Source organism: Dermacentor albipictus, chromosome 4 (genome assembly GCF_038994185.2).
Source record: "Dermacentor albipictus isolate Rhodes 1998 colony chromosome 4, USDA_Dalb.pri_finalv2, whole genome shotgun sequence".
Taxonomy (NCBI): Eukaryota; Metazoa; Arthropoda; class Arachnida; order Ixodida; family Ixodidae; genus Dermacentor; species Dermacentor albipictus.
In genome coordinates, this window is record NC_091824.1 from 87,892,914 (window position 1) to 87,918,321 (window position 25,408).

A 25,408-nucleotide genomic window follows, 5' to 3' on the forward strand; every position below is an offset into this window, starting at 1 on the left:
AGACGGCTGGTGTTAGTGGACTTGCGGCGTTTTATAGGAAGAGCAGGTGTCACTAGTCATGTGTGTTGTATATTGCACATTTTCTGCGGAAAAGTAACCCACTGCTTAGAATCAGTGCCTTTCGTGGAGCGGCGGGAGATGGCGAGTGAAAGGCGATACTTTATTGTACTTATTGTACTTGATACTTTGAATGCAGACGAAGTTGAGAACAGCGGTCTTAGTGGTACCAACGGTGCAGCCAGAAATGTTCCTTGAGGACTTGCACGTGACCGAGAGAGGCGAATGAGGAGAGCTTTCATGTGTTGTCGTAGGTCATCTTATGCCAGGTGACCTGGTACAAGGACATTTAGGGGGAGAGGGACAAGTTCCCGATGTCGCTGCACCCGTCTCCCTGGCCTCGCCCCTAAATGGTACGTTTCCCCTGCTAGTTTTCTAAAATGTTTTTCTCAGTTCAATGCGCTGAAATGAGAAACCTTGAGATCCCTGTACAAAGCCACTTCCCTGCCTTGTTTTGTCTTACAGACACGTACAGTAGCTTTCTGCAGTACTCTAACTTGATCCTTGTTTCCTATTTTCTTACCTGGCGCAGTGAAAGGATTTCTATTCGTTTTCTCGCAGTAACGCAGGCTAGGGAAAAGAAATGTTACATGCAAATGTAAGAAAGTGTTGTAAATTAGGAATGAGAACAAGAAGCATTCAGCTAGGTTATAGCACGAACAAAGACAAAATCAAGGAAGTGAACCCGCCATGAGAGTATGTTTACCGAACAGCTAGTTTTCTGCAGCGAAGCTGTTTATGATTATGGTTCCCTGGCATTTTTCGTGCGCGTCAACAAATCTGTATGAGCAAAAACTAAGATCGTCAGCAATGGCTCGTGCAACTGCCCGCGCTTTCGTCGTCGTCTTCTATCACAGCTGGCTCCGTTGCCGTTTATCATGCCAGCGTTCTCAAGCTGCCCCTCCCTCTGCAAAGGCGCTGACGCCACTGGCCCACTGCCAGTCGGTGCGGTGATTTCGGTCTGAAATTTATTGCCTCAATATATCGTGAAATGAGAACATGAATCTAAATAACGAGTGTGTAGGATGAATGAACGCGGATGTATAAATATAAGCGTGTGTGCGTACGTCTTGTCGCGATGACTACCGATCAAGGCAATAAATGCGTTCGTACGTTTGTTTAAATTTATGTGTCACCCCTTTGTCGTGTGCAACACAGCTTCGCTGACCATCCACTTTTGCAGAGTGGAATGGTTCATAATTGTTTTATTAGTTTACCTTTATTTGCAGATTATAAAGCTTATAAGCAAGCAAGTGAAAATTAGAAATTTGAAATTTACTTCGTTAGGTAATTTTAAGGGAAACGTTAAGAATGAACGTAAAACGCCATGATTTACAAACGGTGGCACCTGATGTATACACAGATGAAGTCGTGCTTGTTAAGTGTCGCGTTCTACAGCATGAAACGAACGTTATAAGGGTTACCACATTGGTTCTCGTAGAAACTGTGCCTTAGATTCTCAAGAGCGAGCACAATAGGTGTTAGCCTACCATATAAAAGCCGCCATACTATTTCCGTGCAGATTACAAACATACACCAGGTGTTTGAGAGAACACTTTCAAGATATTTTAAAGGTTGCCAGCGGCAGACACCACAACTTTAGCTCATGAGCTGGTCTACTAGAAGGGGCGGATATTACTGGCAAAACAATATTGAAATGCATAATCAACTAATTAACAAACAATAATTAGTTTTTTAAAGTAATTGCCCTATGGGCTCTATTGCAATTTACAAATTCTTGCCGTGGAGTTCGCAAGGCGGATCCATTTGGAACGCATTATCAAGATGACACCCGTTTCGAAATATAATAAAGACTTAATAGTTTTAAACAACATAAAAAGAACACTACACAATGATTTATTATTCATATTCTGTCCGCCTCCCCTTTGCCGATATGGTTCCTCTAATGCAGCCGCCCACGATTTGTTTCAGAGGTGTTCTAAGATGCCGCTTTCCCAGTGCGCTAAAATAGTCTCGTAAAATTCATGCACAGAAACGTTATCTCTTGAAACTTGGCAGCATAAAAAACGCATTTTCGTGTCTTCTGCAAACTGCAGTCATTGCTGTCTACCTGAAACAATTCCACATAATTTTATCAGTTGTAAATACGCGCTTAATTGTTTTCCTTGCTGTGTACCTGAAACAATAGCGCATTACTTTATCCCTTTTACATATGCGATTTCATTTTGAAACGTGCTACAAGTAATTCGAAGGGAAAGTTTTATCCTAATCATTATAGCGTTTAATAATTGACTGCTCTGGAAGAAGATAATGTGATGTTCGTTATCTTCTCTCATACACAGTTTATGGAAGACACGATTGTCAGGGCTCAATGCCGAGCCCATTGTTTCTTTGAAGGTACAATTTTGTTTTCGAAAGCACCGCAAACCTGAAGAAGATGATGGACGAAGCATTGTTTTGAATTGACTGGTACCATTTCTTGATGATTTGTGTCTTTGCATTCCTATGGGCAGATATACCTACTTTCTTAATTTACTGCATTCCCAGCACATCGAGTTTGGCTCGTGCTCTGAAGGCATTAAAATGTGATCTATTGTCGTTTGACAGTGTAATGCTAAGATACGATGTTACACTCACTCAAAACATACACATATAAAATGGAAGTACAATGAAATGTGCTCAGCTTCACTACGGAAAGTTCCTCTGCAGATAACGCTTCTTGCGCCAAGCCATCCTGGGTCACGGGGAAAGTGGAGAGTTTTTGCCGCTTTTGGCTTACGAGGTCATGAATGATACAGAAATGCCACTTCATTGGCGCGAAAATATTCTGTTTTCGTGACAATGTGGGGCAATAATGAGTACTCATTTCATGGATCTGTCGTACAGCAGCTAAAAATTGGCTTTCTCGAGCCGAGTTTTCTCGGTTTTCAAGGTTCTTGCAAAAATGTAGACTTCAAGGTCTTAATTCGCGATCTCTAAACAAATCAGCAAGATTCCCTAAATCCCAACTGTGCAATACTTCTTAAGTTATGTTGCTGTCGGACGTCACTACAATAAAGGTGGGCAGATGAAATTGCATCTGGTACTCTGGCCACATGAGCACGTCAGGAGCGCGGGCGGAAAAAAAAAATGCCGGAAATGGAAATCAGGCTCTCTGAATGCAGACAGCACACAAGCCTCGCAAGCAGCATCATGTTTGTTTGCAAGCTGCGTGACTCTTCTGGGAAGACTGCATGAGCTCTCATCCTAGACGCTGCGCTCCATAGGGCGAAGCACTCGAGCCGCTCTGCTTTTTCCGTCCGAGTTCCTCGGTGAATCCTCTTTCCGTTCGCTAGTACACTGCGTGCTTACGGGCACTCAGGACAGCGAAATCTGCAGCGATAAGTGCCGTGGTCATCGTGGACAGGAATTACAATTTTTTTTAAACTGCGCAATAAAATGGCAGAAAAACAATTGTGAGAGAACTGTACAGCGTTTATATTGAGCTATAGAAAGTGCCAGTGTGCGCTCAAGGGGAATTGCATGGAGTTGATGAAAGTGTTATAAAAGAAATTATAATATATAAGAAAGCATTTGATATATAATAAACCACATTGGACATAACCCCAACTATCAATGCTTCAATTTCTGCGCCTAATTTACAAAATAAAGAAAAAAAATATTCCGTACTGTAGAGTCACTGTCACTATGACCGCTCCATCTGTAGTGCGATTCTTAGCTAGAATGCTCTTTTTTTTTTATTGGCGCTGAACATCGATTGAGGTACCGAAGTTATCGTAGCACTGCCAATGAATCACAGCAAAAAAGTTGTTGCAAGAAAGAATTAAAAAAAATAATAAGTAGCATGCTACCCTCTTGGTTGATTGCTGTGAATGACACTGACATTACTTGGCATAAGTGGTCATTTGGACAAAATTTGGTTTCCATGGCCCAGAGTACCATCTAGTTCATCCCTCAAAATTCTATAGTGATTGACGTGCGTTCCTTGATATATTCACAGTCTCTGGCTGAAAAATTGGGAATAAAATATTATTTGGGCGTTCGGAATGACGACTTACTATTGCTAAACAAAAGGGGCTCAATTTGCGTAGCATATGCGCATATTCTATTCTTCCACAGCAAGGCAGGAAAAGGTCATGCATGAAGAGTGTAAACCAACATGCCTGCTGCACAAATAGGATGTACAAGAAAAATGGCTAAAGCTACAGAGGTATCTCTGAAAGATCCTGATAGAACTATTCCATTCCAGATACGATAGCGATGCACAATAACCAGGGGGTTCCGCATGACATATTTATTGGACAAATTTCCGGTTATTTCCCTAAAACCATCTGTGATTGTAATCAATTCCAGGAGATAGCGCCCTAGTAAAATAAAGGAAAAACATCAGTGGTGCTCAAAGCAATGAAATGGTGTGTACCCCGAATAAACAAGTCTTCGATTTTCAATACTTCACTGCCTCAGCTAATAGAGCGCAACGCTAAATTATGCAGAACGTGAAAGTCATGCGTCTAGGATACAATAAAAGTAAATAAGTAAGTGTGGCATGGTGGATAACATTCCTTCTTAACACTGGATGAGGAAGGGCCTTTCGTGCCTCTCCGCGCTCCCTATCCACTTATCCCGTCGGACTTTCATATTCCTCTTTTTTTGTGTGTGTGCGCGCGTTCCTGCGCTTACTATTCTGCGAGCGAAATCCTTAGTGCTCCGATCACGTTCCCTGCGAGCTTCGCCATTTCTGGTGCTTCAGACCTACTGCCTCTGAGCGAGCGGCCGTGGATGCGGAGCTGATTCGGGACGCCACATCAAGTCACGTGCCTCTGCACTTTCGTCTGTCTGCCGGAGTCATCCCTGGCCATTGTCTGCAGCCTCCGTTCTGCCATTACCCGCACAAACTTCTCCGCCGTATGCAAAATAAAAAAGTAAAAGCAGCACGAAAGAGCGTTGTCAAACTTGTTTGCGTTCGTTGACAAAAGAGATCGTTAGTCGGATATGGGTTTGATTTTCACAATAAACGGAACGACATAAAAAAAGGACGCTTGTTATGACCTTGCGAAATCGCTGCCCAAAGAAGAAAAAAAAAGAAAGAAATAGCACCAGCACGCGGTGCGCACATTTCAAATATTTCCGTGCACTACTTCAAGAAAAGTCGTTCTTATTTCCTGTTCTCCTTCGCACCACTGCCGGCAATCGAACTCGTCAACGCCATAGACCTTTCGTCACCGCAACAGCTACGGTCTCTATGCCTTGTGTCCTTCAGCCTGTGTGCTTGCATTCCTACCGCGTTGCAACCAAAATGGATGCCGACCAAATTTCCCAGATGGCCTGCTGGCTACATTTTCTCCCTTCGCACCCTGCCACGCGCCGTGGGTGCTCCCGCTTCGAGCACGCCGTACGTAAGGCAAGTTACAAAGCCGAGCAAACTATAGGGCCACCCGGAGGACGGAACGGCGCCTCACAGCTTCTAAACGGCGCCGTGTTCCCGGACCCCGGACACAGTCGAGGCCCGCGTGCGCCGGAACCGTGCCGCGACGGCGCAGAGATAATCGTAGCTCGTTTCGGCGATGAACGCCTGGCGAAAGCACGTAAACGACGAGGCCCGAGCAGAATCCGCCGCCTCGCAAAGGCATGCAAGCTAAATACGCGCGTGCTTGGCGTGACTTTGTCTTCGGACTTGCCGCGCGTGCCACGCGCCTGCTGTACTGAGGGCTGGCTTGGGAGGGGAATGCAAGCAGGCGCCATGCACGGCACGTTGTTACACGGACAGAAGCTGCACGCACTTGACTCTGTGATGGTGCCCCAGGCGCGAAGCCGTTTCTCCGGATGCTTAAACACGACATGCGAAAAGACGAATGACAGCGGCGTACAGAAGCTGTGTTTGCGGCAAAATTACGCGGAGTGCTGGAAAGATCTGCCGCTTGAATATAAATGGTGTCACTGGTGAAAGGGGCTTGTGAAAAAGCGTGGAACTTTTTTGGGAGGTGTAGCTCACACGAATCGCTGAATATGTGTTTATCAGGGTTGCGTGTTATTCTTTGTGAATTTGTCACGTCACCATGAAGGATGAAGCTGTTCGCGTTCGTTACAAAATATAAGGTTCGCCTTGAAGGTAAGGAAAAGTAAGGAGACACTAGAATAGCGTTAGAACCTAATTTTTGCGACGTCCGAAACAGATTGCATGTGACAGACAGGACCACAGAATAAACATACCAGCTATGTTGTGAACGTGATGTGCTATAGGAAAGGGATAGCGTGATGAACGAACGCAAGTAATCTCTCTTGTAAACCGATGTTAGGAAGTTTAAAGAAATTTAGCTTGAAATAGAGAGATGCGTATTGCCTGCGTATGCCCACCATGTTGCACTACGTTGAAAATACAGTGAAAATATGTCTTAGAGCACTTGTCTAGCTAGCGCATTAAGCAGGTAGCATAGGCAAAATATAAAATATAAAGGCAGTTGAAGGCAACCACGCTAAATGCGAATACCATTCGCAGATATTGAGAGAGAGAGAGAGAGAGAGAAAGAGAGAGAGAGGGAGGCTTTTTAATTAGCCAGATAGTTATGTAGGGCCGGCGTACATTGCTCTACTAGATGGCCAGCAGTTCAAGCCTATGGCCGCCTCATAGGCGCGCTTCAGTATCCGGTCTTCGATGCCCGGGTCCGAGCTGTGCTGCAAGTTATCCCAGTCATCTGGAAGCAGGCTTTCCCCTAATTCTGGAAGTGGGGGACCTTCCTTGCATCCCCAGACTATATGGTTGAGGGCAGGTCTCTCATCGCACAGTATGCAATCAGGAGAAAATTGTGATGAAAACATATGGGAGAGAACTACCGAGTTAGGGAAGGAGGTTGTTTGCCGTCTCCTCCAGGTGATTTCCTGCTCTTTATTGAGCGTACTATGGGGGGAGGGGGAGGGGGGAGGCGGAAACCTCCTTCGTTCAAGGCGGAAATGGTGGGTTAGATCGTGAAATGAAATTAGGCTAAGCATGGCTGTCCCCAGAGCGGAGGTGCCCATCGCCAGGCCGACTAAACCTCGGGCTGTTTGATGAGCCGTCTCGTTTCCGGGGTTGCCAGAATGCGCTGCTGCACAAATGAATTCAGTATCCCTATCTGGGCAAGTGATCTTACCAAGAATCTTAAGAGTGGATACAGCACTTCTGCCACGGGCAAAATTGTGTATGGTGGTCTTGGAATCAGTGAAGATTATATCTGGTGTGAATTTGTACTGGCGAAAGCGATGGCCGCCTCCTCAGCCATTGCGGATGTGTTTACATGGATAGAGCCGGAAAGGACTGTGGCATGTGTATCCATAATCCCTGCCGCTGCGAATGCTCCATTCGGATCTCTATATTAAGCCGCATTGACGCAGATGACAAGCGGAGCCCTGGACTGAGGGCCCCACCCATCGGAAGCCAAGAACCTCCGACCACTCGGAGTCTCTTCGCAGCAATTTCACTGCAAATAAATAAGTTTTCATCACCACCAGCACCCGGTTGCTGTTTATATGACTTACGGATTACCAGAGCACTGGCAATCTTCCTACACTCGTGGTGCATGGGATGCATATTTTTGGGAAGATGTTTAATGATGAGCCGTTTCCTGATTGATGTGGGTAGGTATCTTGGTTCATCTATTTGTAGCTCTACGGTTTCTTCAAGATTGGCGAGGATACTTGTGCTTGTTTTAGTTTTCGTGAGCCTCGCCTGTGTTAGTTAGTTCGAGTGTGTTATGAATGCCGAGTTGGAGAAATTTTTCTGTATATGTATAATGGGGTAGCCCTAGTGCCGCTTTGAATGCTTGTCTGATTAGGTACTCAAGCTCCGTCTTTTCTACAGCATAGAGCTGTATGTAGGGCACTCAGTAGGTGAAGCGGCTTAGAACAAAGGCCTGCACTAATCTGCACAAGTCCTTCTCCTTCATGACTTTTCTCCTGTTTGCAATCCGTTTGATTAGTCGGATTGTCTCATGGGTGGTGGCAGAAAGCCTGTCAATGGTTTCGGCGTTCTTTGCATTGGTCTGGATGAATAGACCCAATACCATAAGTATCTGGACTTCTTGTATGGGTTGGCCTCTAACATTAACTGTGATAGGTATGGGGGCTTCATGTGCCCGTCTTACCTCCAATGACAAGGAATTCGGACTTAGGCGGCGAGCAGGTGAGTCCTGCTTGTGTTGCGGAATTTTCTCCTTGATTGGAGCGTTGCCTCGATTTCCCCCTCGTTGCCTTTATTGGTCCAGCGAGTGATATCATCGGCGTAGAGTGTGGGATTCAAATTTGTAATTTCGTGAAGTATACCTGGAAGATGGATGAGCGCTAAATTGAAGAGAAATTGTGAAAGAACTGAGCCTTGTGGAGCACCTTGTGTGCCTAACGTTATTGGGGCGGATGTTTCCTACTATGTTTCATACGCATCCCGAGAAATTCGGCGACCCAATTTTACGCCACCTTAGCATTACTATGGCTGTATAACAACGAGAGCTCATGAAACGCTGCCTATGGGAATGGATAATAAGATTATATTATTAGGTAAAAGATACTCAGATGGCATCCGCAGTTATAAGAAGGAATAGACGAAGCCCATCACACAGTGCCAAGCTGACCTAGATACGCCAGGCCTTTAATAAGCCCAATCACTCGAGTTGCTCGCTGATTGCTGAGAGTCCTGTTCTTGTAACATATAATTTCCTGCGCCACTTTTCAGCTCGCGAAAATGACCGGTAATCTAAGTGTACGTCAAAATATGTAAAAAGTACGGCTTAGCATCATAACGTTCAGCTGTTGAACATATGCTAAACAAGACGTGAAGCGCTGTCAAGTAGACGGCATTTATAACCTACAAGAAAGTAAAGAAAGCTAATACTCTCGAGCGAAGGCATGTGTTTTACCTGAGCGTTATTTCCTGAAGTGGCCCAAGGAGATTTGAAGAATTCCAGCCTGAGGCGCGGTCTTTTTCATGCTGATACTACGAGTATTATTCGCAATAGAAGTTGCCTCTGGTGCGTTCCACATGATTTTTTGGGGGGGAGGGGGGGGAGTTGCATTTCACTTGGGGCATAATAGAGGCAGCCAGGAAACGTTGCTTATGGCGATGATATACCAAAATGTATTATTACCGGCAAAATATTGAGATAGGCATCTGTAGCTATATGAAGACAAACCCACTCTACGTTCTATCGTCTTCACGGCAGGCACTTTGTTTTCTCAAAATAGATCACGCCACCATGATTTCTAGTTTGAACATATATTATGTTGAAATATAATATCCACATAATGTATATCTCACGTTTATCACTAAGGATTCATTTCTGGAAAAATGTACAATGACTTCTCTCAAACGGGCTATGATGCAAAACCCACCGCCAGGTGGTACATCTGCGCAGAAGCTCGCCGTGGAAGTGCCATGGGTTCAGCTTGTAGGAAAATCTATAGCTGTCTTACCGAGCCATGAACCATTGGGAGCACACGAAAACAAAAGGCAAATATCCGGTGAAACGAAAAAAGAAAGCGTAAGGTTGACGTGACAGAGGATTGCGAAGGCGTCGAAGTCCTGAAAAAGGCTACAAAGTACAACAAGTGTTTCCTGCTCTGGCGTTGTCTGCCGCCTAGCTAAGCGGATCGGCCCAAACTCTCCCAAAGAAGACACCGGGCGATAAGGCGTAGCCATACCCGGCAGGGATAGCCCGTCGGCGACAGCACCCCGCGGCGGCGTCTGAAGACGCAAGGGACACGGTTGCGTTGCCGATAAACAACTCCGAAGCTCAACTCCCGTCGAAAGAACGTGTCGCGTACAGCGTGGTGACGAGCTTTCCTCATTTGCATTGCAGAACACGCGGGAGCCTTGCCAACACGCGCTCCTCGCCTTGCTCCCGCTTGCGGCTCTTCGCTTCCACCGCTCTGTTTATTCAGTGGCTGGAAGAAAAATTGAGCCGTTTCGTGCTGCCATCTTACGCTTTGCTTCACCGTCTTGCTTACTTTCACCACACAAGAAAAGAAGGATATATTCGAAACAATCCCGCCCAACTTTTTTTCTTGCTTGTGGGTATATCCTCGAATTTGTTGCCTGATATCCTGAAAGTGCGCTCCGTTCTCTTGCCTGGCTATGATTTGCTTCGGTAGTTTAGTGCTGCCAGTCAAGATCTTGAGTTCCCTGCTCAAGTCTTCTCGTACTCAACCAAAACTTACATCAGCTCCTGAAGGCTCACGTTCGCTCTTCCCTGAAGAGGATAATCTGTTAGGCGTTCCACGCAAAACTCCGTGGTTACTGTCATGCCTATGCTTGCGCAACGAAAAGCCGCTTCACCCGCCGTGGTTGCTTAGTGGTTAATGTGTTGGGCTGCTACGCACGAGGTCGCGGGAACGAATCCGGGCCATGGTGACCGCATTTTGATGGGGGAGAAATGCGAAAACACCCGTGTACTTATATTTAGGTGCGCCTTAAAGAACCCGAGTTGGTCCAAGTTTATGGAGTCCCTCACTGCGGCGTCCCTCATATTCACCCGGTGGTTTTGGCACGTGAAACCCCATAATTTAATTTTTGAAAAGCTGCTTCGAAGCTTTGAAAACTTCTAAGTGTAAAGAATGATGGAAAGGGCATTTCGCATTTGTTTGCAGCAAGTGTGAAACTCTTTGCGTGCTCTGCAGTCGGTTCACATCTTCCTCTGCTAGTCGTCCTAGCAAAGCTCCCCCTTCCTTCGCGCCATGCTTTCTATTGTTGCTTACACGCTCTAGAATGGTGTCTTGCTCAGTTTTTGCATACCCTCAAAATAGAAGCATCAGCTGAGCACTGTTGTTCAGTGCATATTCTGAACGGCTTCTTTAGCGGCAGCTTGCTTCCAAAATGAACCGTGCTACACGTACTGCACGTCCTCTAGCATGTTCTTCCGTAAGCTCAATCACCTGCCATGCTGCTGTTCCTCCGTACGCGCATTGTCAGTGATATTTTCTCTTCTTGCACTGATCTCATCTTAGAACCAGCAATAAAATGGAATAAGCCTACAACAGTTGCAATAGGTGCGACACATTTCCAATTATTATCACTGTAATAACGCAGATTGAATTTCTGGCTACAGCTCTTCCACCGCACAATGCAAACTTTGCATTTCAGATGCAGAACATAACCTTCAATTTGGCGGCAGTGAAAAATGTTGCCTATACTACGGTGAAATGCAAATGCCCGCTAGCGTTGACTGATATCGGGTTAGGTTTACGCACCTGAGTTAAAGAAACATGAAATTCAAAGTCCTCCTGTATATAAGTAGTAGCCCTACGTTGAGAACTTCTAGCAATCTGAATTCAACAAACAGACACTAAAGAAGAACTGCATTACGCCACAGCCTTCATGTTTTTCAAATGTATATGGAAAGTACATTGCAGCTTGTTTGGGACCAACATCGCTGTGAATACGAATTCTTATTTTCTTCTCCAAAAGGAAATGTAGCTTTTGTTCCGTGCTTGTAACTTTATTTCTACCATCCGGGCTCCATACGTAATTTCCTCTGGGGTATGTAGGTCGGTACATTCTGGTCAATAAAAATATAAGGCGCACTAAGCAACAAGACATGCGAACCACTGAACCATGTAGATCTTTTTTTTTAGATCTTCATTTTGAGATCACATTCACATTGCGTAGCCCTTGCGTGCGGCTCGCGAGGTATTGCTAACTTCTACTTCTGCCCAACTGCAGGAGTTTTGTTGGCTCTGAAAAGCGTGCCTGAGTACTGCCCGCTTTCTAAACAAAACCATGTACTATGTAGAGCTAAACCAGCAGGGTGCTTGACGTATCCACTATTCGCTTCCCTAGATAACTCGACCAGGTTATAGTCTTCACCATAAAACTCTTCCGCTGCTGGTCATAGTACTCGTTGCTGTCCACAGGAAAATGAGAGAAGCCATTGCAAATTTCCTTTATTCTGAGCCATATGTTACAAAGAAGGGGGACTAATAATCTTTGTAATTCTATAGCTCCCTCTACGGGTCGCGACGCCTCAGGCTATGTAATAACTGTTGCAGGCATATCAGAAGTCACAAGGAGCGAGTTTCTGGCAGTCAAATTTGGCAGGCTGCTGAGACACTTTAAATACCTAAAAGTGAAGCGATTTTTTTGTAAGCATTGTCCGCATGCTTTTTTGTGCGTGCCTGTTGCAGTGAGTCTCAGTGGGTCTCTTTGCGGTGGCTCTCCGTTGAATCTCTGCTGCACCTATGCAGAGTACTTTGCGAAGGCCTGCTTCTGTAGTCTTCCGGCATTACAGGGCCTCTGAAAGGTGAATAAAAAAATCCTGGAATGCTCACGAGCCAAAGTATTGTGGATATGTCATGGACTTACCCAGAAGATATCAACGCACGGCGACAGAGGCCAGACAGAATACTTCGTTAGCATTCATAGGGTACTTCACGCGCTTTCCAGGTGCTATCTATATACCTATGTTCGTTTGTATCTAACCGTTTTCCCCTGTTACGCTATGCTCCACATCCTTCTGACTCTGTAGGTTCAAAAAAAATATTGTAATTTCGGAACAGTTTGTTCCTGGCGACAGAACGTTGCTATGTTGCACAAATGCGACAACGTGTACATGGTTTATTTTCTTCGGAATAATGAAATGGCTTCGAAACGCTGGTATGGCCTAGAAATTCCTCCTGATAGTGAAGGCAGTGACTATTAAATTAGTCGCGACAGCTACGAGTGTAAGTCCGTTTCGATTCAATATGTGGACAAGATGTTCTCTGGTCAAATTTCCTTTTTTCTTTTGAAAAGTACGCTGTGCCTCCGCACGTTGCCGTGTCACGTCGTCACGGGCACAGCTTTACGTCTGTGCTTCGATGTTCTGCATTTTGTCAATAACCCGAAAACACTGCATTATTTCCTGGCTGGACGGGAATCTGCATGACGTACTGCACGAAGTGTGGGAACCACCTGTGCTGCACAAACATGTACAAGTGCTTCTTTTTGTTCCACACTAAATCATAGGTGCACCAATGATTGTCTTGTGCAAATAAGCATCTGAGTATGAATCGCACTAAATCTATCTTTTACTTTCAACTTATTCTTTATTGGCACATTGTTGCAAATATGCAACATACCCTTTTTCTGCTAATTGAAACTACAGACATTCGCTAAAGTAAGTTTCCATGGGAGTACAGGTGCTATTATGCTTCCCTACAACGCCATGAATAATATTTTGAGGGAACAAAAGATTGTGCAGTAAAGGGTTAAAGAATTCCTCTCTGCCTCCACTAAAGTGTGGTCAAACAAATTTTATACGTTGATTTATTGAGAAGTATGGTCTCTAAATCATCACTAATGTTATACAGCGTAAATGTTTTAACACGTGACTGTATAGGAATTCGAGTATAGTGACTTGCCGGGCTTGTTGGTGCGAACACGTACTTTAGTAAACAGCGCAAGAAAACAGGACAATGAAAAGGGCACACGACGCGAATGCTGTTCTCAAACAAGTATGTTTATTGGGCGAGTGAGGAATGTATAGGCAGAAAAGCAAGAGCAGAGAGCAAGCTTTCACTCGTCTGCTCACTCAAGGCTAGCGAAGAGGGGAATCGCAAAAGCCGCCTGCCACAATGCACTTCAAAGATCGTGCATGCCGGAGATTGAAATGGCCTTTGATGGCCAGGTACAGCGGCTTCTGCGGGCTGGTTTTCTGAGCGTCCTCCGGGTTTAGCTAGCGGAAGACATGTTAGCGGAAATGCACCAAAGAAAGAAGCCACACAAAAGCGAGATCAATACTTCGAAAAGGTCCGTCATTCCCTATGGGCGCGGCGTGTCCCATAAATTGAAGCAGGCCGCTGGTCGGGCGGGTGTTTCAGTTGTTTTTTCAGCCCCAGGCAAGCTGAACGTCCTATCCAGAAGGGTCGACTGAGACGAACCCTCTCCTTCCACCCCCCCCCCCCCCCCCAATAAATTTTGCGCCAAGGAGCTGTTTATGCGGACCCTGTGTCGTCGTTGCCGGACTTCGCCACATCACCTAGCTGGAGAGGAAATAAAGAGCTCAACAGGAGGAAGGGGTTGGAGTGACCGCCTTCCCCCTGTGAGAATGCTATCTATACGCAAATCTTATGCGGTTGTCGGTGCACTTTCGGTGATCGAGCCAGATAGGCATCGAACTTTTTGACAATTGATTCCACCCTGCCTCGAAAGAAACAAATGTTATGCTGGCAGTTTGCGGCCAACGAACAGTGCCCAGTGAGTGACACGCGATACTAGGAGCGCGTGGCTGCCAGCCGCACGCTTAATAGCTTTGTGTTTCAATCGCTGGGCACCGTTCGTTGGCCGCGAACCGCCAGCAACCACTTGGAATGAATTCCCTCGATATCATCACTTCCAAGATATAAATTTTCAAAGTGTGAGTCAAGAAACATGGGCGTTCCGGTTACTTTGTTATGAAATTGCTGTTTTATGCATTCAAGCAGAAAAGTAAGTGCAACAGCAATTTACTTCGACGGAGACTTTCAAAATTATTATCTCGCAACTGGTCCTATCCAGAGAATTCGTTCCAAGTGGATATCCCATGTGCATTTAGCGGCTATACTTCGTACAGATTGAGATATGTGGCGTAATGTAATTAAGTAAAAAAATAGTTAGCGCAATCGCAATAATTATTCGATTGGACAACTTATTTTCTTGTAGAAGTAATGGCCGCTTCATCGAGTAATTAAAAGAAAGGGTTAGAACTGTGTTATCTCCCACAGGCCATGTTTAAAAAGTGTGATGGAGCAAAAAAAAAAAAAAATCACCCGGTGAATTCTGCGCTCATGCGATAAACACGTTTTTGGAAGTCAGCGCATGTATTGTGTGCCCCTTTCATGTGTCCCGTTCTTGCGTTGTTTGCTAAAGTACATGCATATGAATGTTTACCATGTATGATTCTTTATTATGCAAAAAAACGTAAGCGAAAAGGCACTTTTATTTATTTCAACCCCTTCGGAATGAAGAACAGCCCAGGACCCCTAGGGTTGAATATACAGGTTTCTGGTGTTTTATTAACCCTTGAAATCTTTCTAGCATGCATCTGTTTGGAATAACTGTCCTCACAACACACGGTATACCTTGTTCGTCTGCTCTGTGAAATTACTAATTAGCATGATGCGTGGTATTTTGATTGCGCAATACGATTAGTCCGCGAGATAAGTCATTCGTGCTTATCAGTACACGAAATGAGAAAGGCAACAGTGAAATACAATTCCACAGCAGTAGAAATATTCGATTAACAGATAGGCAGTCAGTCTCCAGCCGTCGGTGAAACCAGTGTAAGCGAAACCGATTTGTTTATCGGTTACAACACATGTACAATTATGCGGGGTACTCTACGCGCATCCATAGAGATACTCGGTTATGTTAGCGAGGCCCGCCCACCTGGTCGCTGTATGGGTGTCACGCATCATTTCTCTTTCGAAAAACGGAAACAAAATGCGCGCACCCGAAATTACCACGCCCTAACTAACGCGCAGGTATTTTTTTTTTTACGCTGACGTGCTTACAGACCAGAATGAGAAAACGTGGCTCATATCAGTGTCTTAAAACAAAATCGAGAAACCAGAGCCACCAGTTACTGGAAACGAACTTTTTGATAACCGGAGAAGAGTGATGTCATGCATTTTCCAAGACACTTAAAGCATTAAAAAGCAAATCGATTTTTTTTTCGGATCCCGTCTAAGAACTTTAAAAAAATTACTTCGAAACAAAGATTATTGCGAAAAACAATTTGCATTTGTTTCGCTTTGGTATCTTAAGGAACTTCCCAGATACTGAAAACGAACTAAGGTTTGTGAACGCCATGAAAATGAAAACTGAAGGAAGGTGAAAGTTCATGCATGAGCATGCTTATTCAAGTTCTGCTCAGTTCAGTTTCCGAGGCCCGGATTAACGCGATTACTTTAGTGCTTCCTAACTGCTGGTTACCAGACGCACCGTGACGACGTTAGTCATCAGACCCATGCAAAACTTCTTTCTGTTCGTTTTTTTTTCTTCTTTGCATTGCTTGCCAGCTCAATGGTGGCTCTTTGAGAAGAGAATGTCGGGAACGCCAAGCGCTGTGCTTTTGATATGCGTCGCCAGGCTAAGCAGGTTTTCTTTTTTTTTCCTTGAGCACACTGAAAAAGAAGCAAAAGAAACAAAAAAAAAATCAAGCAAAACCACCCGCAAGGCTCCGCACGAAACGACCTAGCAAGCATTAGGCGCGGTCGGCGCGGTCTCATAGAAGGAATTGTTGCGTCCTCGTTAGATACACCGTTAACGACGTTGTTAAACAAGAGTGCACTAATTACTCTTTCCTGCTATTTTTGTTGACGCGCGTATTCCACTGCTATGTTGCCTCTTCGTTTGCTCTGTCCTTTCGTCAAGCAATTCAGTCGTTCTGCCCGACGCAGACGACAGTGTAAGAATTAAAGGGGATGCATGGGGTTTCGGTCGTAGTGTACAAGGGAGCGTGAAAAGAAAAAAAGAAAGAAGACAGGGCAAGGCAGGAAAACCCGTACGGTAAAGAATAAGCGCAAGTCATGCTATAGTGCACAACTATAAAAACCAGTTGCTTCCAACCCAGCGAAGAACGGAGTGATGGAGCGTCCGTGTGTCCCGCGAGCTTCGAGAAACCCGATAAGGAGCACGTTGCTCGCCCGCCATTCTCACGAGGGGCGTTATTCGCAGCCAGTTGGCTCTCAGTGAAGCCGCTAAGAAGCCATCCGCATCGATGTAGGAGCCAAAGAATAGGCTCGCGAGCTGTATGGGCGCGGCGGAGGGGCTAAAACGAGTGAGCGAGCCGCGGCTTCTGCGCGGGTACACGTACTGACGGGGGCAAGAGAAAGTTAAGGCCAACTCCTCAGGCTGGCCACGAGTACCCCCGCACGTGCCCACGTTGGAACAACGTTAAGGGCGGCGAAGAAAGGCGGCAGCGACCGATCATGCGTTGAGCTGGTCTTTTGTTGGGCCGCGTTCCGGTCGTTTCCTTCTATCGACATCCAATCTGCCACATCGCCGCTCGCCAGCGGTAACTGCCCTTTCGCCCTCTCCCTCCTAACCTTCCCCCCCCCCTCCCCTTCCTCTCCTCTTGTCCGAGCTGTTGTTCATCGGCCCGTGGAAGGAACGCGGCTCGGTAAGCGTGACTCGTTAGTAACTCGATACGCTGCACGCTGGTCGTTCGCAGCTCGCTTTCGACCGTTGTCGCAGCCGAAAACGGCAGGGAGAAAAGCAAGTGACCGGAAATATGAAATCGTAGCAAAGCAAGAAAGGGCCAGCAAATTCGGCTACCACTATTCAGTACTCAATTGGTGGCGCTTTGAAGGAGAAAGAATTAAAATGCTGCAGGGCAGGGTCATTACTTGAGATCAATGAGATAAGGTCGAATCCTTTTCGTTCGTTAAGCTGGAGAAACAGCGGCAAAAGTGCGCTTCGTCGCCCCGTAACCAAATAATGTTTCGGGGAAGCGAACTTCTTTCTCCCCTCCGCGCTCATTTTTTTTCTCATCCCCAAAAGATATGCGACCCAATGGTGATTTGAGAGACCGTTCTACGCAAGCAATCAAAGCGTCTTACGAAAGGAAAACAGTGTAACCTAAATATAGGGATAAGCTGCCAGGTGTTCATGAAGAAATCAATAATTATGGAAGACCCAGGACTCTAACACTAACAGTCGTTCAAATGCCCAAATTGAATATCAACTTTGTACGTGTCGTAGGTCTTCACGTGCTGTTACATTTTTGAACACAATTAGCATCGATCAATCGCTCGCGTTTTTCTGTTCTTGCGGATAGGGCGTTTCCGCTCAGGTAACCTACTTTTAGGCCAATAAATTATGCCATGGTGTACTAGAGAGCATTTCACTTAAAAACAAAATCATCTTTCCTACGTTACAGGCCAAACATGAACGCACTGTTTCGAGTTGAGTGGTGTGCTTGGTAGCAGGATGCGTACGACATTCTCAGGGTGGAACCTTCAGCATTTGGTTGAATTCGTTGCACCCCCATGTTGCGCGCAGTGTTAACAACATTATAAAACTGTGAAGCCTCATGAATGCTGAGCAACAGCATGCTGTGGGAATTGACACGTAAGGTATATAAAGCTTGGGCTCTTAAATTGAAACACGAGAAAAAAAAACAATACTGATAACCCTAGAACGAACAGCAGCTTCACTTTCCGGGGACGTTATTTATTTTCTCCTATCAGGTCATCTAGGTCAAGAGGAACCATTTTGACCAAGCTGATGTTTCCGGTATAACGACTCTTATTAGACCTCGAGCAGTTTTGTAGCAAGAAGTCTCTGAAAAATTGAATGGGTGTAATGCTTCTGATGTGCTTCAGGTGGAATGGAGGTAATTTTCATGCGCTACTCGTCGACAAAGAACAGCGCCATTCAATAGGGGAATCACCATAATGGATCGCGTTTTAAGCAAGGGAGTACAGATTAAATCGATGCCGGCGTCCATCGAAATGTTATTTCGTTGCGAAAATATACAGTAATGGGTGAATTCGAAAAACATAGAACGTAATAACATCGTATAAACACGGGTCTCCCGAGTACAAAAATAGTGGACTAATGCTCGGCCAAGAGAAGAGCATTTGTTTACATTCGGTAGGCTTCAGTATGTTGGAAGCATGTATGTATTGGATCGTATCTTGAGTTGTGTGCTATAGTGATTGCGCTGCAAATTAAAATAGTTCTTAGAAGAAAAAAAAATGCAGGCGCTCTGCATTTGCGAACCTTCGCGTGGTTACAAGTGCTACAATGAGGCGGAAACAGAACTGCCAAAGATCAGAGGACGCGCACTGTTTTCCGCTGAAACATTTTATACCTATTTGTGTGAAAGAATTAGAATTAAATTTATTAGTACATGTTGTCATTGCAGGTTGGTAAACACGCAAGGAGCTCCCATGGGCCCAGAGTGAATTGGGGTCCGCTGTGCGTAGTAAACATCAAAGGAGTTAGCATGATTATTAGCAGAAGTTACAGTGCAACTAACTTAAAACCTGTTTAGAAGTGCAAGAAATGTACGCATCGTAAAAATACAAAAATATAGTGTATGCTAGAGTGGCCCTAAATGCAAAGAAAAGTAAAACAAAAGCTAAAATAAAATAAAAAGAAAACATGCTTATTAATTAAACGCACGTCGGCGCCTCAATACATTTTAAAACACCACATAAAGACACAAGGTTCTTTGTAAAACACTATTTAGTGTGGAAGGGAGAGCAAACAAGTGCATAGCTTATCGTTATCCTAATTTTTGTCATCATCGACGGAAGAAAATTAATTGAAATAATTAAGACTTCTGAATCATTCCTTACTGCAATTCTAACCCCGGTTGTATTTCTACCTTGATAGTTTTCTCATGTGTATCATTGCCGTGGCTTACTAATAATTTTTAAGATGGATTGAGGCCACGACATGAGTTTAATTATTAAGCATGTTTTCTTTATCTTTCATTTTAGTTTTTGTTTCACTCTTCTTTGCAATCAGGTCCAATTTAGCATATACTATATGTTTGTATGTCTATGTTGTGTACATTTCTTGCACATTTAAAGAGGTATAAGTTCGTTTTTCTGTAACTGCTGCTAATAATCATGCTAACTCCTCTGACGTTTACTACGCACAGCAGGCCCCAGGCCCCAAATTAATCTAAAGTCGACGCTAGAGCACTTTGCAAGCTATTTCTACTAAGAAGGTTTTTACTAAGGTGGATGGTTGTGCACACGTCTCTTCTACTTTCCTCTAAAACCTTTACGCACATCACACTGCGACTACAGTAGCAATATCGGTCTAGAAAAGCACCTCCATAAGAAACTACCTACCGAACTCTCAGCTTACATGGCGCTGATTGCGGTTAAATGCAACCAGGTGAAGGCAACAGAAGAGTCCTACAAGCCGGCTAACCTTGAACGGCGAACGTCCACGACGCTCATTCTTAGTAGAAAAGAAATAAAACAGTGCGTGGTAGCAGCCTTAAGGGATGGCGACGGTTACTTATGACAGTTCCCTGCTCACGTGCGAAGGCCGCACGAACGGAATGGCGAGAGGAAGGAGAGGGTAAATGGCGTGTGGCGCACAACCGTGGCTCTGCACGAGCAAGCAGCCGAGCGTTCGCGCAATGACAAGGGCTGCCTTTTTCGCTTTTTCTATGCGCGCTGTCATGCAGAAGTACAGCGGTTAGGCTCAGGAGGATCGTAAGGAAATGGGGCACGCCTAATTGTCATCTCTCCCTTTTCGCGTCCCTCTGTCTTCCCGTCCTCTTCCTTGAGGCGCGATAGCGGAAAGAAATAGGGAAATAATGGGGAGAAGGGAACGGCACGTGAGAAAGTTGCGCTAGAGGAAACATCCGAGGCGGTTGTCGGAGACACCGACTTTATTGCCGTCTCCTTCCGGAAGCGCATTTTAGAGCGCGCCGTTATGCACCTCGTGCCGCCGCGTCGCCCGCGTCCTTGTGCCGGCGAAATCGTTCTCTCTTCGGCACAAGCGTTCCCGTATTTGCCACCGCGGAAACGCTTCCAAGCAAACGGAGGACGCGAAGCATTGTCACCGCGACGTCTTATGCTTCCCTGTTGCTCGCTACGCTGTAAGCGAGCCTGCAATGCGTAAACGAAATTGTCAACGTCTCTTGCGACGCCGAAATAGTTTAGACACAGATGCATTTGACGTCGGCTTCTTCCTTTATCTTTTTCTCGTCTGAACCGAACACCGCAATAGCATCCTAAGCCACAATGCGCGGCAGTCCTCTCGGCTCTTTCATCCTACGTTTTTGACTACGAGCAAAATGGCAAGAAAGTGACAGAGTGAAAAAAAGTACCATTCGGTGCCGGTTCTTGTGCTCCGGGCTGCAGAATTCTCCGCGCATTTCCTGCGCCTGAAAAAGAAAAGGAAACCACCCTGAATATTTACGGTATCCAAGTACACGAGTCAAAGTCGCGGCGCACCGATGTGTTCAAGCATTCGCTATAATACAAAAAGTACGCATGCAAAGAGACGTCTTTCAATTTATTCATAAGATCGGCAAAAAACAGCCAACTGACCAACAAAAACAGTAAACTGACGAACAGTACTAAAGGTCATAAGCGTCCCCATTTTAAATTCGAGTGTCTCATGGCAGAAATGTGTTTCTGGGTTTGTAGGATGCAAATATTCTGGAACTGTTTCTCACAAAAATGTATATCAACGGGGCTGCGGACGTAACGGGACAAAGAGCGTTGTCGGGCCTTTGAATTATCCAAGTGTCACATCACGCCGCCGGTACAACACGCGTCGTAAATTTGTGAAGTTGTGAAAACTGTCAAGTACTAGCATTCAGAGTTCAAATAATCTTTCCTGTTTGTGCGTATGCGTTTATCAAACGTATTTTACGGCAGCGATGTCGTAGTGTATGTAGGTACCATTTGCCAACTACAGTCGTACATTTTAAATGTGCATTTTAAATGTGCGGAAATTCCTGCCTCGGTAGCGGCCTACCATTACGGTGCGTCCAGAAAGAGACACATTTGTTAGGAAAGTGTACCTTCAGGAATAATAATTTGCGCTGCACAATATTACGAGGCAACTTGTACCAGCATAGTCTATGGCACGTGATGTCTGTACCTTCGAATGACATGCTATTTTATGTCCATTTAACCTACATCCCCATATAGATTAACTGTCCCCAAATGCGTGATGGTTATTGAAGTTATGTAGTTTCATACAACAGCGCTGAACGCCCTGTCGAAAACTTCGACGCGCTGCAATGGTATTTTCCATAAGAAAATAAGCATTTTGTTATCATACCAAAGTATGTTTAATTAGTGATGAGGTCGAGCTAATCGAAATGGGGCTTCATTTTGGGCTAGAGTGGGAGAAAGAAAGAGCTAAGTGAGATGCGCAAGGCGGAGAGGTTAACCGGAAGATTAATGTCCACTTAGCTACTCTGCTCTGGGGAAGGGATAATGAGCGACCGAAAGATCAAAGGGAAAACAGAGAGAGATAGAGAAAGATAGAAAAAAAATTGAGCTCTCTTGTTCTTAATGGATTCACTCGGCCTGTGTGAATAAAGCACCTAACAGTTTCATACATCGTTGCCTGTTTTCTGTGAATGCCTGTGCTTTTTTTTAGATCACAGCTTCTCGTGGGATTATCGTACTTTCAAAATGAGTACCTTTTGCTACTGCAATTTATATCTCACCGTCGTGACAATACAATTGAAGATTTGCAGTCCGACGCAGAGTATCGTATGTTGTCAAATAGTTTCTTCACTGAATGTGCCATCGTGTTTTTAGTCTTATTCCTAGCTATTTAAGGTGTAACTACTACCCAAAGCTCAACAAAGATAGCATTACACTCAGGAGACTGCAAAGTAATACTTACATCCACGGAACCCTCCTGCATAGACTATACCCAACGCTACAAGGATACCACTGCCCAATGTGCGGCGTACCGGACACCTTAGCGCACCTGATCCTCTAATGCCCATGGAATCTAGACAAAGACGCATTGCCTTCACAGAGAGACTATTGTAACGCCAGACAAGAAAGCGAAGACCTCATAGAGACGTGGGAGGCCAATCTCGTCTCCGAGGGCCTGGAACAACAATGACACCTCGTCACCAGGGCCAAGGAGGCAGCGAAGGCCAGAGGGTACCTGGATTGAGAGGACCTTCTACCGAGAGTAGAACCGGGGCTTAACAAGGGGCGCTGTTTCGAAAATAAAGGTTTATTCCTCCTCCTCAATATCTCGCGAAACAAAACACGAATGAAGATGCGCTCAACTTCCGCATTAGACACTATCGTAATCGTCGGGGATTTCTAATACAAATTAACCAGGTCGCGGCTCAAAATACTCCATTAATGTCTGTACAAAACAGAGCCCAAGTCAGTTAACGATGATACTTATGATGATGATGACCGGGTCCGAGTTCTCTATTCGCTTTTTCTTTTCCTTTTCGAAACGAAACAAATATTTTTGAAAACCTCATGCAAGCAGAACTCCCAAACATGTAGCATTGCGACTTTTCTTCGGCTGGCATAATACCCCTCAATAAATGTAACTCATCGGTTTTAGAAAATCCGGCATGCATTAAGTAACTTCTCGAGTTCACATCATCATCATAATTACCATCATCATGCGACCGGTCACACATCGAATCCCGTACAATCATTTAAACCGTCAAGCCTCGCAAGCTATACATTGCGACTGCCAAGCACTGTCCATGGGACCGTCAATTTTAGGCTAATTGAACTGCCGCTAAAATAGAGAGATGAATTGGCTCAGTATAGGAGCAAAGAGATAAAAGAGAAAGTAAAACAAGGGTTAATTTTGTAGCGTAGCATTTCAAAACTACGTCTTCGTTTGGAATATGCTGCACACCAAGAAATAAATAATGGTGCAAGAACGCGAATGAACACGCGTCAGGAATGAACAAAAATATCAAGAAGCATACTACATCTAGTCCAGAATGGCTGCTCGCATGAGGGAGTTTCAGCGAACCCTGCCAAGCAGCAGGAATCTCATGTTCCAGCTTCCATCTTTGACTTTCGCAAGCAGACTTTTGCGGAAGCTGATTTCTTTTAAACTCATTAAAACGCGGTGGCACACATTCATGTTCAAATGTTCAAATGCGGTGCTGCGTGAGTGAGAATGCACGGGACAGACGGACTGGGCTGGCAGCATACGAAGGGCAGAGGGAAAGCAGGATAGAGGAGGAGCTCTTCCAGATACTCAAGCGCATATTTGAGGTCCGCCGCTCAAAGTGGCTCGCCAGGCTGAAGAACTCATTACCGGCGTTTTCCATTAGATGCGCCTGGGATTCGCTTCGCCGCACCGCAGCTAAAACGTTTCTCGGCTTGTGCACCGCGCCTCAGCTACGGAGTGGAGACTGGGGTTCTGCTTTGCGTATCACTGGCGTCGCGTGTACTTGCTCTAGAAGGGAAGTTTTGAGAGCGTTTCTTTTTCTTGCATTATTGTTTTGGCGTGTACACTACGGAAGTGCTTTGCAGTCACAGAGACGCATCGTCATTTCAGTTCCTATGGCTTAGTAGATTTTTTTTTTCTGAGCCACTTTGAGCCAAGAAGGAAAAATTTCTTACTTTGGTGTTCATGTCCGCGATTAATGATAAACTTGGCAAATAATATCTCACCATAAAGGTGACTGTGTGCCACTGAAAAATATGGAAAAGAGGGCTGCTATTTCCTTTTATTTCTTGAACCACCTTGCGCCTGGACATAGCAGACAATTCTTGCCTTGAATCGCCTCAGGCTGGCTACTTAGTTTCTGCGGATTATCCAATCGTAAGCTCTACAGCCCGACCAGTGGTCCTTATACAAGCACTTCAAAAGAACTACGGAGGATGCACATCGAAGTCGAATGTGTTTTTTTCAGCAACCACTGAAAAGTACGAAAGCTTCTTAGGTAGTGCAGCATCGTATTTTGTATTCGATGTTGGGCTGCTGCATTTTTTCCATCAAACGCCTTCGAATCAAAAGTGTAATAGATTATAATAATGCTTCCTTTAGAGTTTCTACTTGAAGCCTACAGAATTCTTTTTCTCATTTAGAGTTAATTCAGCGTAATAAAAGAATTGCAAGCAGAACCATTCATAACGCGCACATCTGAGCAAGACACATTGGCGGCACAAAGCTTCAGCAAACATAGTAGCACGTGCAAGGGCCACATTTCGTCTTATTTTACGTCTATTTTCCAAACCATCAGGTGTTCAATGTGGAATATTGTATCTCCGAGTTGGGTTCCTAAACTCTGAAGTAACTAAAGATGGCTTTTGCAATCTGTCTAAAGGAACTTCGATCGACAACTGCAGATGTGGCTTGCGCACAAGGTTTCCTCGTTTCACGCAGATATAGCATTGTAAAAACCATGATCATCAACGCTTTGGCGCACAACTGGGGGCTTGAAGCAATCGCATGAAGACGCCCCACGCCCCACGCAAATTCGTCACCTAGCACGTTGAGCGTAGTCAATAAACGGTATTTGATTCTATAACTCACCGCCTTTACATACTTTAACAAGTAACAGATTTTCTTCTTTTGCCAAATCCAACACCAATGCCATACGACTTCCACAATGATTTAAGCCTGACATACTACAAACAACGCAGATATGAAGCCCTGATGAACACGTCTACTTAGTCATGCTTACTGCAAAGCATATTAGTATAGCTTCTGGCAGGTAAGACTCCAGATATATTCTGCTTAGAAACTCCTATTCTCGCGTCGTCATAATGTTGGGCAGCATTGCGTGTCATTGCTGCAGCTTCGGATGCCCCATAGAAGACATAATTTTTGTAACTGGTCTTACTTCATTGACCAAGAGCTTTTTCTCACTAGGTAGTCAAGGAACCATTCAAGAACGACAAAATTAGGGGACCCCTCCCTCAGCGACTATATATCTACGCAAAAAGAAAGCTATAAGAACAGTGTTCC

At 45.0% G+C, this 25,408-nt stretch overlaps 1 protein-coding gene across 2 annotated transcripts in view; it reads right to left on the reverse strand.

The window, feature by feature from the left end:
- Positions 1-25,408, reverse strand: part of LOC135901156 (cell surface glycoprotein MUC18-like) — a 273,518-nt gene that overhangs the window by 144,313 nt on the left and 103,797 nt on the right. For both annotated transcript variants that reach the window (XM_065430813.2, XM_070537221.1), the window contains exon 2: positions 20,799-20,855. In XM_065430813.2, coding sequence (XP_065286885.1) covers positions 20,799-20,855 — 57 coding nt within the window. The remainder of the gene's footprint in view (positions 1-20,798; positions 20,856-25,408) is intronic.